The sequence below is a fragment of the Hordeum vulgare genome, chromosome 3H (genome assembly GCF_904849725.1).
Source record: "Hordeum vulgare subsp. vulgare chromosome 3H, MorexV3_pseudomolecules_assembly, whole genome shotgun sequence".
In the NCBI taxonomy this organism is placed as follows: domain Eukaryota; kingdom Viridiplantae; phylum Streptophyta; class Magnoliopsida; order Poales; family Poaceae; genus Hordeum; species Hordeum vulgare.
In genome coordinates, this window is record NC_058520.1 from 578,633,770 (window position 1) to 578,649,645 (window position 15,876).

The 15,876-nt window shown below is 43.0% G+C and overlaps 3 protein-coding genes across 3 annotated transcripts; 2 read left to right on the top strand and 1 right to left on the bottom strand.

Annotated features, from left to right (window-relative positions):
* Window positions 1-4,465: 4,465 nt before the first annotated feature.
* Window positions 4,466-5,314, top strand: LOC123445293. Its single transcript, XM_045122254.1, has 3 exons — window positions 4,466-4,789; window positions 4,896-4,945; window positions 5,033-5,314. Exons 1-3 carry the CDS (start codon window positions 4,513-4,515, stop codon window positions 5,210-5,212), a joined length of 507 nt encoding a protein of 168 aa, XP_044978189.1. The 5' UTR covers window positions 4,466-4,512; the 3' UTR covers window positions 5,213-5,314.
* A 243-nt stretch (window positions 5,315-5,557) lies between these two features.
* On the bottom strand, window positions 5,558-10,111 carry LOC123445292 (probable serine/threonine-protein kinase At1g54610). The gene is made up of 7 exons (XM_045122253.1): window positions 9,550-10,111; window positions 8,562-8,867; window positions 7,215-7,532; window positions 6,917-7,132; window positions 6,560-6,660; window positions 6,352-6,475; window positions 5,558-6,145 (listed from the first exon to the last, which is right to left on the bottom strand). The coding sequence occupies exons 1-7, from the start codon at window positions 9,787-9,789 to the stop codon at window positions 5,783-5,785; spliced, it is 1,668 nt and encodes a 555-aa protein (XP_044978188.1). The 5' UTR covers window positions 9,790-10,111; the 3' UTR covers window positions 5,558-5,782.
* Window positions 10,112-12,811: 2,700 nt separating this feature from the next.
* Window positions 12,812-14,808, top strand: LOC123445294 (uncharacterized protein At2g34160-like). The gene is made up of 5 exons (XM_045122256.1): window positions 12,812-13,112; window positions 13,821-13,869; window positions 13,966-14,028; window positions 14,136-14,200; window positions 14,304-14,808. Exons 1-5 carry the CDS (start codon window positions 12,813-12,815, stop codon window positions 14,394-14,396), a joined length of 570 nt encoding a protein of 189 aa, XP_044978191.1. The 5' UTR covers window position 12,812; the 3' UTR covers window positions 14,397-14,808.
* The last annotated feature ends 1,068 nt before the right edge of the window (window positions 14,809-15,876 follow it).

The window sequence follows — 15,876 nt, forward strand, 5'->3', positions numbered from 1 at the left end:
TGCAAAGATGACATGATCCTGGCGAATTTCCTTTTCGCCGAATTCCGAGATACACCAAAGTGCAAAGCTAGCCTCCTGCTAGCTAGCTGGTATGCACGTCAGGTGACATACAACAGCCGGAAGACAACCTCACGGTCGCATGAAAGAAGCTGGTCAATCTTTACTTTGATCGAATAATTATTACTATCAACACACGAGAGAAGTTCGCTTATTGCGACAAGAGCGTATCGCTCATGGTGTTAGCTTTATCGCTTTGATGATTTTTTTACCAAGGGATATACGATATATACACTCCCTTCATCCCAAAATAAGTGTCTTAAGTTTGTACTAACTATTATAAAGTTATACTAAGATTAAGAAACTTATTTTTGGATAGAGTGTTATATAATAGCTAAAGCTAACTAGTGTTGGTCCTACTCCGTGACTACTTTAAGACCTACACGTATACGTACACATGAATTGAACTGAAAATGACACATGCACTACGGGTTTAACTCTTAACATACATCATGATATTCTAGAGCAAAAGGAGAAGCAAAGAGCATGAAAATAACCTTCGTACAACATGGAGATCACGGCAACGGAAACACAAATTTATTGCTACCACACATTCATGTTTAACTTTGCCGATTAGGCCTTAGTTCAACATAAGCATTTGTTATTACATACTCTTTGTGTTACTTGTATGTTCATATCTCGCACTTCCATTCCGTGTAAAGTAGTTTCGCAAATTCGCAGCACCTGAAACTTCATTCTTTTTTTATATTCCTAGTTGCAAATATTGCATAGATTTATCTGATGTAATCATATAAATGTACATGATTATTAGCAAGCATGTTTACATTATCAATATGATGAAGTTTGTTTTGATTGTTGGGACTATATAAAAAGATATTGAATACTCGGTGCATGTCTATAATTTTCTAGCTTTTCGATTTCACTTATCCAGATATTTTTTGTTAGGCCATACCTATTTGCCAAACGTGTTTACATTTTTTCTGGTTACTCTGGATACGATTCTCCCACCGTCTGGATTTGTCACAGTCGCAGCCTCGCAGGTAACACAACGACCTCTCATCTTTCTTGAACCTCTTCCATTTTTATTCCTCAGATTTTCTGCCATTAAGCTGCTGGTATGCTGGATGTTGCTGGCTGGCGTGTTGCTCTTTGAATACTTGTGCTATTGCTCCATGTTGTGCTTCTCTAGTTGTTTGAATGCATGTGCTGCTAGGATGTTACTACTTGCTTGAATAGGTGAGCACTTGTGCTGCTGCTTACGCTGGAACTGCTGCTGCACTTCGACTTGTGTTGTTGGTGCTGCTCATGCTGATGCTGCTACACTCGTGTTTGATGTGTTTTGCAAGATGGATGAAACTTGGAATGACAACATGGCATGAGAGGATGATGATCAATCAAGCACTTTGTAAAAGAGACACCAAATGGGCAGTATTCTCTATTCTGATTTCTTTCTCGTTAATTTCCCAACTTAACTCTATATTACATGACATATTCTATTTTATATATACTCATCGTATCCCCAAATGGCTCTTTTTGAAAAATGATGTATCTCGTATCCCCATTTTACTGTCCGTGTTTTCGTGCATTTTAGGCTGCAACAGTGAATTGTAAGGATACACAAAATACGAGTTCATTATGATTACATAATGACTCACCAAATACATATTAGGCGATCAATTTTTTTAGTTTGTCGTTCTTGTGTTAATTTTTTGGTTAAGATATATGGGAATAATGGAAAGCAAGATGTTTTTGGTGTTTTTCTATATCGAGACATAACTAATATTACACGATGAGTTAGGCTCAAATTTCATATAAAATCTGATACACTAATTTAATTTTAATTATAGTAATAAGGAAAGCGAGACCCTTGCGTGTTCTTTGTATAAGAAGCAAGAAAGATGTAGTTTTTTTTCCTTCGCCAAGGCAACTAAGATTTAAAATCCATGTATTATTTTATCAGTATGTCTGAACATGATTTGAATTTGCAGGTTTAAGTTAAAGCACCTTCCACAATATAGTTCATAGACCATTGATTGACGTCATTTCTTTTCCTCTGCATGTGGAACTAGATCATCCCACATAAACAATACATAATACTACATTAGCGCACATGAAATTGTAGTTTAGATTGTTCCGCAAATGAATAGTTGAATTATGTTTAGGTATAGTTATGTGCTCAACCAGTTGTATGTATTTTGTGGCCACAACAATGTTATAACTTAAACTGTAATTGAATGTTAATAAAGCTAAAATTATATAACATTCATGACCATGTTGTAAATGCCCTAGGGTCGATAGTATGACTAGAGCATAGTTGGAAATAATCTACATATATTATCAACCATATGTATATTCTGAAACCTGGACAAAACAGATTGCTCGGTGCCTGGGCTACCTTGCTAGTTGTTGAAATTAGAAATAAGTTCTACGCAATGCATGTCGCTATGGCACTTGTGAAAACTGAAGATTTGGTACGGTGTCACAAAAACTGTAAAAAATGTAGTACTCTCGGCAATGCAGGAAAAACAAAGATTCCTTGGCCTTCAATCTTCTCGCATCATGTCAATACATTGTTTGTTAACAGTTCATTTTGTTATTTTTATTGTAGATTCAAAAGTTATATGGATGACTATACGGCAATGATGATATTCCGGTTCATGATGATGATGATGTTCTCATTCGTGATGAGGATGATGGATTTTTTTAGTTTTAGTTAAGTTGTAGCGATATTGTTCCTGTTGGATTATGGTCCTCGGTTAAGTTTTAGTTAGGTTGTAGGAATGTTGAAGGATGCTTTCTGTTTAAGTTACGATATCAAGAAAATATTTAGATTATGTATCACATTTGGCTGATGTTCCTCTTGTAATATCAACTATTGCAATCCAACAGTTTTTAGTCAATGTATGATTTCTTTCTCTTGTGAGTATACTCTTATTTTCCCCTCACTTGATATACATAATTACTGTCATTATCTGGAGAGTTAATATAATTGTTGGTACCATGCCAAGCAATGAGATTTGGATTCCTGTAGAATAAGCACCAACACATAAAAGTGTTGTTAAAGTCAATTTTATGTGTTGTACTCTTGTAACAGTCTCTTTTACCAACGACACTATAAGCGTTGCATGATGCGCTAGCAACACTGGATAAGGCAACGCATCCCAAACCGTTGGTAAAGACACAAGCAACGCATATATGGAGTTTTAGATACAAAAAATGAGTTGCTATAGGTAGGGTCATGTTGTAGTGTGTATACCACCAACATGTAATGCAAAATCAACATGACAAATAGTAACTAGCGTCTAGCAGTTTCTACAGAGTCTATAATTTTAACTAATGATAGCCTGGACATAAGCCATAAATATGCAGGTAAAGATGGTACCTTGAAATTGGGGCGACTTGTGTTGTGCTACCCTGATCCCTGAAGGGAAATCTGGACAGCCTTTTCCAAAGAATCATGCTACAGGCAGGGGCTGGTGAGGGCAAGGGTCGACGATCGACAAAGGCACAAATCGCAGACAGGGACTGGCGAGGGCGAAGGTTGATGATCGACAAAGGCACAAATCGCCAGCCGCTGGCAATACCCTAGCACCTGTAGCAGGCGGCGCGAGCATCCATCCAGTCAAAGTGAAAAGGGCTAATCGTCTCGTGGGAAAAATGCATCGAGTCCACGCGTTCTTCTTAGCGGTATCCACTATCCAGTACACACGCGAGGCATCCATCTCACATGACATTGTGGGCTATTTCGACTTTGGGCCGTTTTCCAGACGTACTCCCCTGGATAGTTACTTATGTATGCTATATAACGATGACCGTGTCAATCAAATAATAAATGCAACTTAGTCGGGAGTATTACAACCAATACACAGTCCCCGCTAGAAATTCATGGGGGTCCCCCCCCCCCCCGGCTCCGCCCCTGCTTCTCCAGTTCCGACCAACCATCACAGCTGGACAACAAACATCGAGCAATTGTGAAATAACCATGGACCATCTCGCATCACGCGCTCCTAGTCACCAAGCAATTTAGTTGCACCGAGAACTGATTGTCTTTGGTTGCCCCAGATTCCACCTATACCACAACATGATTGCTAAGGTTGGAAACAAATGAATCCTCAGAACAAAAAAAAATCCTATGAATCAAAAGAGTACATTTGCAAATAATCTAGAGATTAGTTCCTCCAAATTTCCTTCAGAATTTTCTCTCGAGACTATCAGAATTATTTTGAATCAAAGAGGCCTGCTTACCACTAACGGCCCATCTTCACTAAAGGCTCTTACAGGCGGGCTGTGATTCTTCCTCTTCCCGCCAAGCGGGACCCAGCTGCCATCAGCCACCTCACCTCCTTCCCCGCCAAATTTGGCCTCCTCACCCCCGCGAATCCCTCGCCGCCGCTCGCGCGCCTCCGGTACTAAGCACACGCGCGCAATGGCGCGTCCGTCCGCGCTGCAGCTCCCCGTCGTCCCCCCTCCCGCCCACCCTCCCCTTCGCTCGCGATGGGGTCCGCTGCGTCGACCGACAGGGCCGAGCGGCGGAGGCGGGACCGGACGCCGGGGCACAGCGGGGCCCCCGATCCCCTGGCGGCGCGTACGCAGGACCCTTCAGCGTCGGCGCCGGCATCGAAGGCGGATCTGAGGAGAAAGGGGTGTAAGGTGGCCCCGGAGCCCAAGGACGGGGAAGAGGCCGAGGCGCTGCCGGGCTCTCCCAGCTTCCGGATCTACTGCCAGAAGGCGGCGGCCCAGGTCGACGCTCTGGTGGCCGACGCCGCCGATGGTAATTTGCTCCCCTTCTCCCGCCACTGTTGCTTGCTTACTATGCATCGCACAGGCTTTATTCAGGCGCATCGCGCTGACACTCTGAATCGCCTTACCCCTTGCAGATCCGAATCTGGCGGCCAGGAAGAATGATCCCCCACGCTGCTCCGGCGAGGTAGGCATCCCGGCAAATCCAGCACTTGCAAATGCACCAATGGCTTGCTCTGCCGCCGTTTCTGAATCCTGCTGACACGCAGCGCAGTTGCCCAAATGTAAGGAGGGGTGGCTGAAGGTCAGAGGCCAGACGGTCTTCGACGCGCTGTACGGCTTGTTCGTCTGTCACAGCAAGAGAACTTCAGCCCCTCCTGCTCCAAAACCTCCCCGCCGTCCCGGTGCCGCTTCACCAGCTGCTGCTGCTGCTGCTGCAGGGCCCTATCTCTGACCACGCATTGCATGTGTTCTTCACATCTTATGTGTCAGCATGTAAAATGTGGATGATTCAGTCACCTCCAATGATGCTTCGCGGCCTTAATTTTCTGTACTTCATCTTGGTTCTTGTTTGCGAGCTAACCCTGCATACGAGCAACTGGTTTCGTGGAGCGTCGGTATGTGAGTGCTCCTTTTGTTCATTAGAGAAGGATTACTGGTTAGTGTTGCAGACAGAAAAAGGATAAGCATACTAGTTTGGAAACTGTTCATGCAAGCCTTCTCTTCTGGCAGTTTTTATCAGTTCTTGAATGCTAGAGGGTCGGACGCAAGCATTTCCCAAGATTAAGACCATTTCCAGTTATCTGCATTGTCCGGTATTATATCACCTGAATCCATCTCACTGGTGAAATCTCATATGTACATATAGAATCGCTGTTCACAACTCTACTTTATTATGCTCTCTAACTATACAAGTATAGCCTACCAATCGTGTATTAAGATGAACAGCTACTGGGACAATGGGATGTAATGTAACAAAAGAAGAAGAAGAAAAAGATTAGAAAAGAGGGACATAATTAGCTTGTCATTTCACTGCACCTACTGGGAATTTTCCTTTAGCTCTATGCTGATCCCTACTCTTTCTTCTCACCTCCATCGGATGGCCAAGCGAGTACGGCCGGAATGCACCTATGAGAACCGTGGAAGGCGCCATCGTGAGACTTGGCTTCGCTTTGTGCATTCCCTTCTTCGGGCTGTTCAGGTAAGATTTCATGTGACCGAATAGTAGGCTTGGCATTTTCTTTAGCTCCACAACCGATGACGTGAAGAACTCATTGGTTGTTATATCGGTCGAGGAATCTATACTATAACCAATTGATGCATCCAGATGCGGCGGAGGAAATCTCTCAAGTTTGGTTGTGCTTGTACTTGTCACCAGTCTTGGTATCTAGAGAACAATAAATACATTTCCCTTTTAGTCATAGATCTATAATATGTCTAAATAGACCTTTGATAAATAAAAGCATCAATTGAAGAGGACACTAGAAGTACAACTAGATGCGATTTTTTTGTCAGGCATAGTGGTAAATTTCTGTATTATACAATTCACAGTTGAGACAAAATTCTTACAGAAGGAAAAGAAGGGGAACATACCTTTGGGTTTCCATGTGGCTTATTATTGACATCTGGAGTAAATACTCTTCTACGACCATGATTTTGTGAGATGGGCTTTCTGGTTGTTCTCTGACGTTCTACCGACCCATTCGCCCTCAATTTTCTGAAAGATACATTATAACGAATGTTGAAGCTTCTAGTGACACAAGAGAGTAGCAGAAATAAGTTTGAAAGAGTTGATCAGGACCTTTTGTGCTTCTCATACTTTAATTTGATATCCATTTCTTTACACGGCGGATATCGGGGAAGGCTTGATGGTTCACAGGCATATGGTTCTGTCCTGAAGAACTGAATTCACAGCAAACTGTAAGCACTTGTGACGGGAAGACTATTATTTGTTGGCTTCTTATTTGAAACTATGTGTCTAACATCTTATATCAATGCCAACTCAGTTTAATCCATGTATCGTGATCAATCATAAATTATCTTATCGCACAGTGTCTACTCTGTTTTTATCTCTAGCTTTTGGTTGAATTTAGCAGTGTTTCAGACTGATTTTCTACTGGTCCAAAGTAGATGCCTTGAAGGTGACAGTAGTATTAACCTCACTGTTTAGAGCATCAGTCGCGGTGCCTCTCATCTCAGGGTCAATAGATAGGAGAGTCTCTAGAAGTGATAGGGTAGATGGTTCCAGGTCCTTAAATTTTTGAGCCATACACCGCTCATATGGCTTGAATGTATGATGTGGTAGCTTCAGTTTGTCCCAGTAATCGTCTGCTGGAGCACCACATAGCTTGAAAACCTTGTGAAGTTGTTCCACCTGATGAGCACAAGTTAATCTCCAAATGTGCAATTTTCTGCTAATAATTATGCGCAACTCGTAGTATTTTCTATGGACCAACCTCTGTTCGTCCGGGGAATATAGGCTCGCCGAGAAGGAGTTCCGCCAACACGCAACCCACGCTCCAAAGATCAACACCAACGCTGTAGTGAGTGGCACCTAACATTAGTTCAGGCGGACGGTACCAAAGTGTGATCACTTGGCTAGTCATGGGCCGCGGGTTATCACGATCAAAATGAGTGGCCAGTCCGAAGTCGGCTATCTTAAGGATCCCGTCCTCGCTGACAAGCAGGTTCGAACTCTTGATGTCGCGGTGAAGGACACCCTTGTTGTGGCAGTGCTCAATTCCAGACAGTAGCTGTTTCATGTAGCACTTCACCTGCAAACAGACAGTTACACTTCATGAGAAAAGAAACGCAATTCAATCATGATCATAAGTGTGTCCATGGAAAAAAGTTGGCCCCTTGTTGGAGCCTTGCTTTTGGGAAAAGAAAGGCATTTTCACACTTTTGACAATTCTGAATGAAATGATTTAATCGCAGCCAATGTTGACAGTTGAAACATCTGAAGGGAATTCTTGCAAGCAATGTGTGAACAGAAAACATTGGAGTGTCTGTCTTTGTCAATTGGACTGGAAGCCGTGTTCAAAGTTCAAACCTAGTAAAAAATACTCTACTTTGGTAGTCCAACGGATTTCCAGGTCCACATCATCACGGTGTTTCTGAGCGACTGATTTGTTTGCATCTTTACAAAAAGCCAAAGGCAAATCCCTTGCAGACGATCAGTCAATGATTCTTAGCTCTGACTGAGTATACCTCGAAATTACTGTACCCTACTTAACCAATTATGTGTTCTAGAATCTATAGACTAGATTTCTGCAGAGACTACTATTCTTTTGGGGATATTTAAAAATGCTTTCCATACAACAATTATTTTCTATTTTTAAAAATACATATTTGTACACATCATCCATTTGTAGTGGTCCAATGTATGTTCAATTTTGTCTGTAAACATCTAAGTGCTCCATTTTTTTTTGACAACTCTTATGTTTGACTATCAAGATACTACAGTAGTATGTCAACTCGCCACATCATCAATTAGAGTTCAAGCATATCATTTAACCAGGCAAGCAAGAAGTTCCATTCCTCATAGTAACCTAACCCCTTCTAGAAACTGAAACCAAATAATTTGAAAGGCCATGAAAAAACAATCCCGTCGAAGTGGCGCCGAAAGGTTTAGTTCGCACCAGATCGTCTGTGGTTATAGTTTCATAGTCTATTAAACTTACAAAGGAACAGGTTTTTATGCCAATGTAAATGTACATCATCATCTCACGTACATTTTCAGTTCATGGAGAAAGGTTTTTCAGGAAGGAGCATGCGACTGTTTCAGTGACGAAGGTAGGTACCTGGGGCAAGGTGAAGCGTGCGCCGGAGGCCGTGGCGGCGGAGACGAGCCCGGTGAGGTCGTGGTCCATGTACTCGAAGACGAGGTAGAGGGAGGGCGCGGTGGCGAGGCGTGAGGTGACGAGTCCGTGGAGCCGGACGACGTTGTCGTGCTCGCCGAGACGGCGGAGCAGGGTGATCTCCCGCGCCATGAAGCGCGCGCTCTCGGCCTCGCCGACGCCATCCACCCGCACCTTCTTGAGCGCCACCACCGCCCCGGTCTCCACCTCGATCGCCTTGTACACGTTGCTGTACGTCCCCGACCCAATCTGCACACACACCCACAAAAGAGAAACAAAATAGTTCAGAACCAAACCAGACTAATAATAGATAAACACAACACAATAGAACTCTAGCAGCCGGGTTGACTTTGTTTGCCGATATTTTTTTTCACGTTCGGAGTTGCTACGAATTCTTGTGACGCGGACAGTAGAGAAAAAAGTATGAAGCGAAAGCGAGGCTGTTTGGTTTCTTAAATCAGAAGAGAGCTCGGGATTTGTTCGCGTCTGCTCTAGTTTAACGGCCCGGCTCTTGGAATTTGGGGTTTGTTTATGTGGTTGAACCATGGAGAAAGCATATCACCAATGGTCACTTTTTTTTTTGTCCTCTCACCCTTGTTCCTTACTTCTTTGCAGCTCTGGAAAAGAGGCTGGGTTGATTTCTTTTCCTTTGAAAGCACTCCTTGTCAACAAGAACTCAAACTGCAAGCTATCTGATTACTAATTCAAGAGCGCGGCAGGACGGGACAGCCACGGGAGAACGAAATCACGAACAAGATTGAAACGAAGCCACCCAAAAAGCTTCCCCCAACCACTCGCTGCTCCAGCTTCGGCGTTTCCGAGGAAAAAGGCGAAGCTTTTCCGGCGGCAACCACCAAAGAAGGCCGGACCGGTTACCTAGCTAGGCAGCAGCAGCAGGGAACAGAGGATCTCAGGGGGTGGCGCCGCTCACCTTCTCGAGCTTCTGGAAGGCGTCGGCGGAGCGGGGCGCCCAGCCGTGGAGCGCGTCGCCGGCGGCGGAGGAGAGCCAGAGGGGCCACCCGGACGCGTCCTTCTTCACCGCCGCGATGTGCACCGGGGGCGGCGCGCTGAGCTGCGCCTCGGCATCGGCCCCTGCGGTCGCGGTCACGGCGGCGGGGAAGAAGAGGGAGGAGCCCGGCGCGTCCGCGAGCTTACCGAGGAGGCATCCCATGGCCGTCCTGCGTCATGTGGCGGCGGGGGCAGGGCGGTTGGTCGCGGGCAGAGGGAGGGAGAGGAGACGACGGGAGGGAGCGGGAATCGTCCGTCGACGAGGCGGGAGGGGAGGAGGGAAATGGGCCACCGGTCTACGACTACGGACCGCAGCGGGTCTTTTGTGACGACCGTTTGGCAGTTTGGACGTTGGACTTTTGGACCCCCGTTTTGTTCATTTCATACTCCCCTTTTGTAATTTTGTACTCTACTACTGGCATTCACCATGGAGACTATTACATGTAAAGACTATGCATTATACTCCCTCCGTTTCTAAATATAAGACCTTTTAAAGATTGTATTATAAAATACATACAGATGTACATAGACATATTTTAGAGTATAGATTCACTCATTTTGCTCCGTATGTATTCTCCTAATAAAATCCCTAAAAGGTCTTATATTTTGGAACGGAGGGAGTAGGTTGTACTCCTACAAAATTAAAATCGCTTGTCCTAGTAGTTCGGTACATGTCACTCCTACTTGTGGTTACAGGATGCCCCCAAATGCCACAGCAGATCTTTTGGCTGCTGGTTGCAGCCCTAATGTTTGAATATAATGAAGTTCTTATATTGCCGTAATTTTATTGTTGTTAAGAGCATCTACAGCCGGAACTTGTAAGTCCGACCCCTCAAACGTTCGCGGACACGATCGGTCAGTAACCTGACGTGTTCGTTTTGAACTCCTACTTTTTCGTTTGTGCAACCGCATCTTTTATATTTTTTTCGTGTGTCTGTTCACTTGCATGTGGTTGGTGGAGAAGAAAAAAAAGAAAATAAATAAATAAATAAAGAGAAAAGATGGTCCGGGGTGGGGTCGTGTTCTCCGTGCGTACTGACCAGACGTGTCCGGGCATGTCCGTGAGTCCTCATATCGTTCTTATATTTGAGATGAATATGAGGGTGACGGTCAGTCCGGACGTTTGAGATGGATATGAGGGGTCCGGGTGGGTCGATATTTTATGACCGGTCAGTGACCGGGCGGGCTGGTCGGACGTTTGAGACGGATTTAAGAGGTCCGGTTGTAGATGCTCTAACACTCGGTTTGTTTGGATTTGAGCCTTTTCATGCCCAACCAAACAACTGGTGTTTTTTTAAACACAATACAGACACAGACGCTCATATATACGTACTTATACTCACTTATGTGAACACATACGGAGATCCTATCCTTATGAACACCTCAAAGAGACTAAGTCGGTATATCATCTTAAGATCGACGAGGATGTCTCCTTTCACTAACGTGCATCGTTGGAAACCCCGAAATAAATTCAAAAATAATGCGAGTATCAGGCCTTAAACCCCGATGGGCTAAGGATATCACTATCCTTCTAACCATTTAACAATAGGTTGATTGGTCCAAACAATTGGTGTTAACTGTGTGGTGTGTGTTTATTTGGAAAGGGGGTATTTTTTCTGTCTTGCCCAAGATCGATGATCGGCGGTGAGGTTCAGTTTCACGCCAAATCCTTGGCTAGAAGATGATGACCAAAGCGCCCGCCAATTGATTGGCCTGCCAATGATTTTTTTATGGGTAAAAGACTTTATTTCTTATAGGATAGTCATATTATTTACAAGAAGAAGAGAAATAAAATCTGGGATAGAATTCTCCCATAAATCAGACGATCGGCTATCAAAAGAATATCTAGCTAGACTATCAGCAACTTGATTCGCTTCCCTAAAGCAATGTTTAAAGCAAATCCTTGTGAAATCTATAGCCATCTGCTTACATTCTAACACCAAAACCGCATCAGCTCCCAGGTATTCATCAATTGATTGCATAGCGTCTACCACAGACATACAATTAGATTCAATTTAAACACTATTGCAACCAATGTTTGCTGCGAGATATAGCCCATTCCTGATAGCCTAAAACTCAGTTGATTCAGCATTGCTTACATGTGGTAGAAATCAATTTGCCGATGCAACAAAGTCACCATGGTCGTCACAAACAACAACCCCAAATGCACCTGATAGACTATCTTCATGGAAAGTTGCATCAACATTTACTTGACCAAACCGCGGCTGGGTTTTACCCACATATGATCATGCTTCCGAACCTGTAGCTGTGATGTCATTGACTTAATGAAACTTTTAGCTAAAACTCGACTAGATAGTGTAGTTTTCTCAACTGTATGAACAGAAACTCCCTTCACTAATTGTCGGCATTGCCACCAGATGTACCACGCCGCTATAATTGTCAATTCCGTTGTTGGCAGATCATTCAAAATAGCAACAATTTTTGAGAGGATTTCAAGAGTTAACGATCCCGATCGATCTTCCAGTATAGTTGTGAGGCCTGCCAATGATTTGGCGTGCCTACAAAGGCCGAATCCAAACAGCTCTTCCAACTTTGAATAATATTACAATGTATAAATCATATAGCATAATTACCTAGCAACTATACATAATCTCTGTGGCAACCATTCACTCTTAAAATTGACAACCACGGTGACATAATGTGGCAACTAATGAAGACCAAAGAAACAATTGTCAAAACGTATCAATATAAGATCTTATTTAAAAACCCTCGTTGAGGCAAATTCATCGGTGAATATGGATGGCAAATCGTATTAACGCTTTGTGAGATAAATCATATCAAAACTTTATTTGATTAATGTCCTAACATATGCATGATATGTGAGGTTCTTCCATGCATGCATGTGCTTTTTATATAGGCAAGATCTCATTGGCATTCTGCAACATTCGGGGTGCATGCATCCACACCTATGCAATGTAGATTTTATGATGTTTGAACTGCTAGATAATATATTCCTTGGTCCATATGGATGAAAGCATGCACATATATGCACCAGGAATAGCCACCAGGGCAACCGCCACCTCCGGGTGACCACTCGAACGATCGCAACCACCGGCGCCACACAACTAGTGCTACTTGTATGCACCACCGTGTTCGGGTATCCACTCGCGACCTCTCTCTCATTGTCCCATACCAACACACACACCATCAAGCATTCTAGCAACCATGCAAGCAGTGAGGCCGGCGACGAGGGAGGAGGCGGTGGAGCAGTCACATGCGCAGGCCACGAGTGAGTCGGAGGCGCAAGAGGTCAGGGAGGTGGTGAAGGCGGTGGAAGAGGAGGCGCCGGAGGAGAAGGAGGTGGCGGTGGTGGGAGAGCAAAAGGCCATCCATGCCGAGGTGGAAGCCAGTGAGATGGAGGTGGAGGCGGATATCGAGGCCGAGGCCGGGGTGTCGGCCAAGAAGAACCGGATCCAGGTGTCCACCAACAAGAAGCCGCTTTACTTCTACGTCAACCTCGCCAAGGTATGCATTATCCAAATCAATCAATTTGGAACGAAATTAGGGTAGCTCTTTTATATTTCCATGCAAAAATGAGTAATTTATTTTACAAAACCTCGTTATTGGGCGGAGAGCTCCTGCAATTGAATTAAAAAGAGAAGAATTAATCCTATTATTGAGGGAAAGCAAATGCAATGCCCATACAAATATCGGTTAAGTAAGGAAAACTAAGCGAAAAATAAATACAAACACAAAAGACAACAAAAAACCAGAGCTTGGGGATAGGATTAAGAGGAACACACGCATACTCCCAACATCACAGAACATCATGTGAGCCAAACACGAGAGCGCCAAGGCAAAAAACTACCAGAGGCAAATCATGAGCAGTATTACTTGATTCACTTTAACAACGGGGCTTGTTGTAGTAATGCGCTTATCTTTTTGTAATTTAGAAAATGGGCAATCAATGACATTGCATACAATGGGCAATACAATTAAACTAGTTAATATGAGACAACCAAATAATACAATTAAGAATATTGGAATGAAACTAATGACAATAGTGAAATCTAAACCTTGGGAAAATACATTTTGGTTTTACAAAACATGGACAATAGGCCAATGATATGTTTTGCAAGTTTACTTCATGGCATTCAAATTTCATGAATCTTTTGTTCAAAAGGGATCGACTTATCATGCTATTTCTCTTATTTGTAACATGGGTGGTTGCAGAGGTACATGCAGAACTATGATGAGGTTGAACTCTCTGCTCTCGGGATGGGTAACAAATGCTTACTCACCTTGCATTTTACCCCTTGATATTTTTTGTAATCACTTCATTGTTGGCTATGCATTTATGATCCAACTTTTGTTCCAGCCATTGGCACTGTTGTGACTGTATCGGAGATCCTAAAGAACAATGGCTTGGCCACCGAAAAGAGTAAGCCACACGATTGTTGTATACATCTAAATAATCAAACTTACCCTGATACAATAATAGTCAATTACACTAAATCTGTCAATGGTTTTATTCCTCCTCCCCTCCAGAGATCCTAACATCAACAATTGGAACCAAAGATGAGTCAAAGGGGCGACTCGTTCGTAAAGCCAAGGCAAGATGCCTTGACTCTACACGTCTCATGACTAGTGAGAATCCATTTGTGACATGAATCCATGCATGAAACCTTCATCATCTATTGTGTTTTTTTGTTTCAGATTGAGATCCTGCTGTGTAAATCAGAGAACTTCAATAGCATTATGTCCAACAAAAAGTCACACAAGTCTGCTGACGATGAGATGAAGGTCTGATAATTGTGGAGAAGAGATAGATGCCACTATGCTTGGGTGGTGAGAGGCGGCACGAACGTTGATTCAGTGGTAATTAGGGTACCTTAGTCCTAGTTAAGGAGGGATGGATCATATCTTTGCGAGTGCATTCAAGTGAGATGTGTCTCGTCTCCCCTTAATTGTTGCTCTGGTGTTCCAACTCAGATATGCAAAAATGCAAAATCTTACAACTAGTTGCATCTGTATTGGATGATGATGAACTGCACTTAGAACTCCTGTTGTAGGCTGGAGATAGTATTCCTAAGAGCATCTTACTTTTCAGTGTGTTGTACCTTTTCTACATGTAACGAGGCATTTGGACATGCAAATTGGCAATATGATCAATGGTTGTAATGTTTTGAAGTTGTACTTGCAAATTATGGTTTGATGGTTTTTTTCCTTCCTTGTGTGAACTAGAAAAAAGGTCCTCCAATCCAAAAGTTTTTTGATTTATTTGTTTGTACCATCCATCTTACCTTGCAGCGTACACTATTCTCTCAAAGGAATGAGATGCGAAAGGTAAAAAGCACTTGAGAACATTCACTAGCACCATATGCATCTAAATTAAGGCCAGTGTATGCTCCCAACTACTGGCACATTGGATTCTAGCTAAGCACGACCACTAAGTGCATGTATGCTCTACTACTAGCTTCTTCGCTGCGTGCATTCTCCGGTGCTATCATGCTCATATTAGTAGCACACAGAATTACAATAAATATGCCTCTTTGCCTTATAAGTTTTTGAAAATGGGACTACCACGTTGGCTCACATATGCAGTTCATAAATTGTTTTAATGTAGTTACTGCATTTAACAAAGCAATTACTGAGTACTCCAATGAGCTTGCCAAACAGTTTTGATGTAGTTTTCGGGTTTTACGAAGGTTGTTATCAGGGTCTCCCATGTAGTCACCAAATTGTTTTGTTGTAGTTTCGTGGATTTTATAGAAGAAATTTCCATGGTCTCTCTTTTAGTTGGAGTTGGTGGAACCTGAATTGGTTCTGGGAAGAATATACCGAAAAGGAATTATCCACGAATCCAAACTAAAAGGAACAGTTGCAAAGTTCATCTGATGCAATTCTCGTGTCCTCCTGATGTAGTTGCCGCATTGTTTATATAGTAGCCAGGTCCTTCTAATGCAATTGACAAATTTAGTCCATGCAATTGTCGGTTTTCTCTATATAGTTGCCATATTGTTTTGTGATAGCTACGAGATTCTCCCGTTGCATTGCATGTTTCTCTAGATATAGTTGCTAGATTATTTAACAATAGCTACACGATTCTTGTAAATAATTGCTATTTTTTTCATAAAACAAACACCGCTAAGGATGTGGATGTATTTTTCAGTTTATATAAGGGTATTTTAAAATGCGTATGCTACTTTTTTTAGGGAATGCCATCATAGCTAATTTTATTAATCATTAGATAAGTGATACATCATTTATAAGACAAGAGATAATAAAA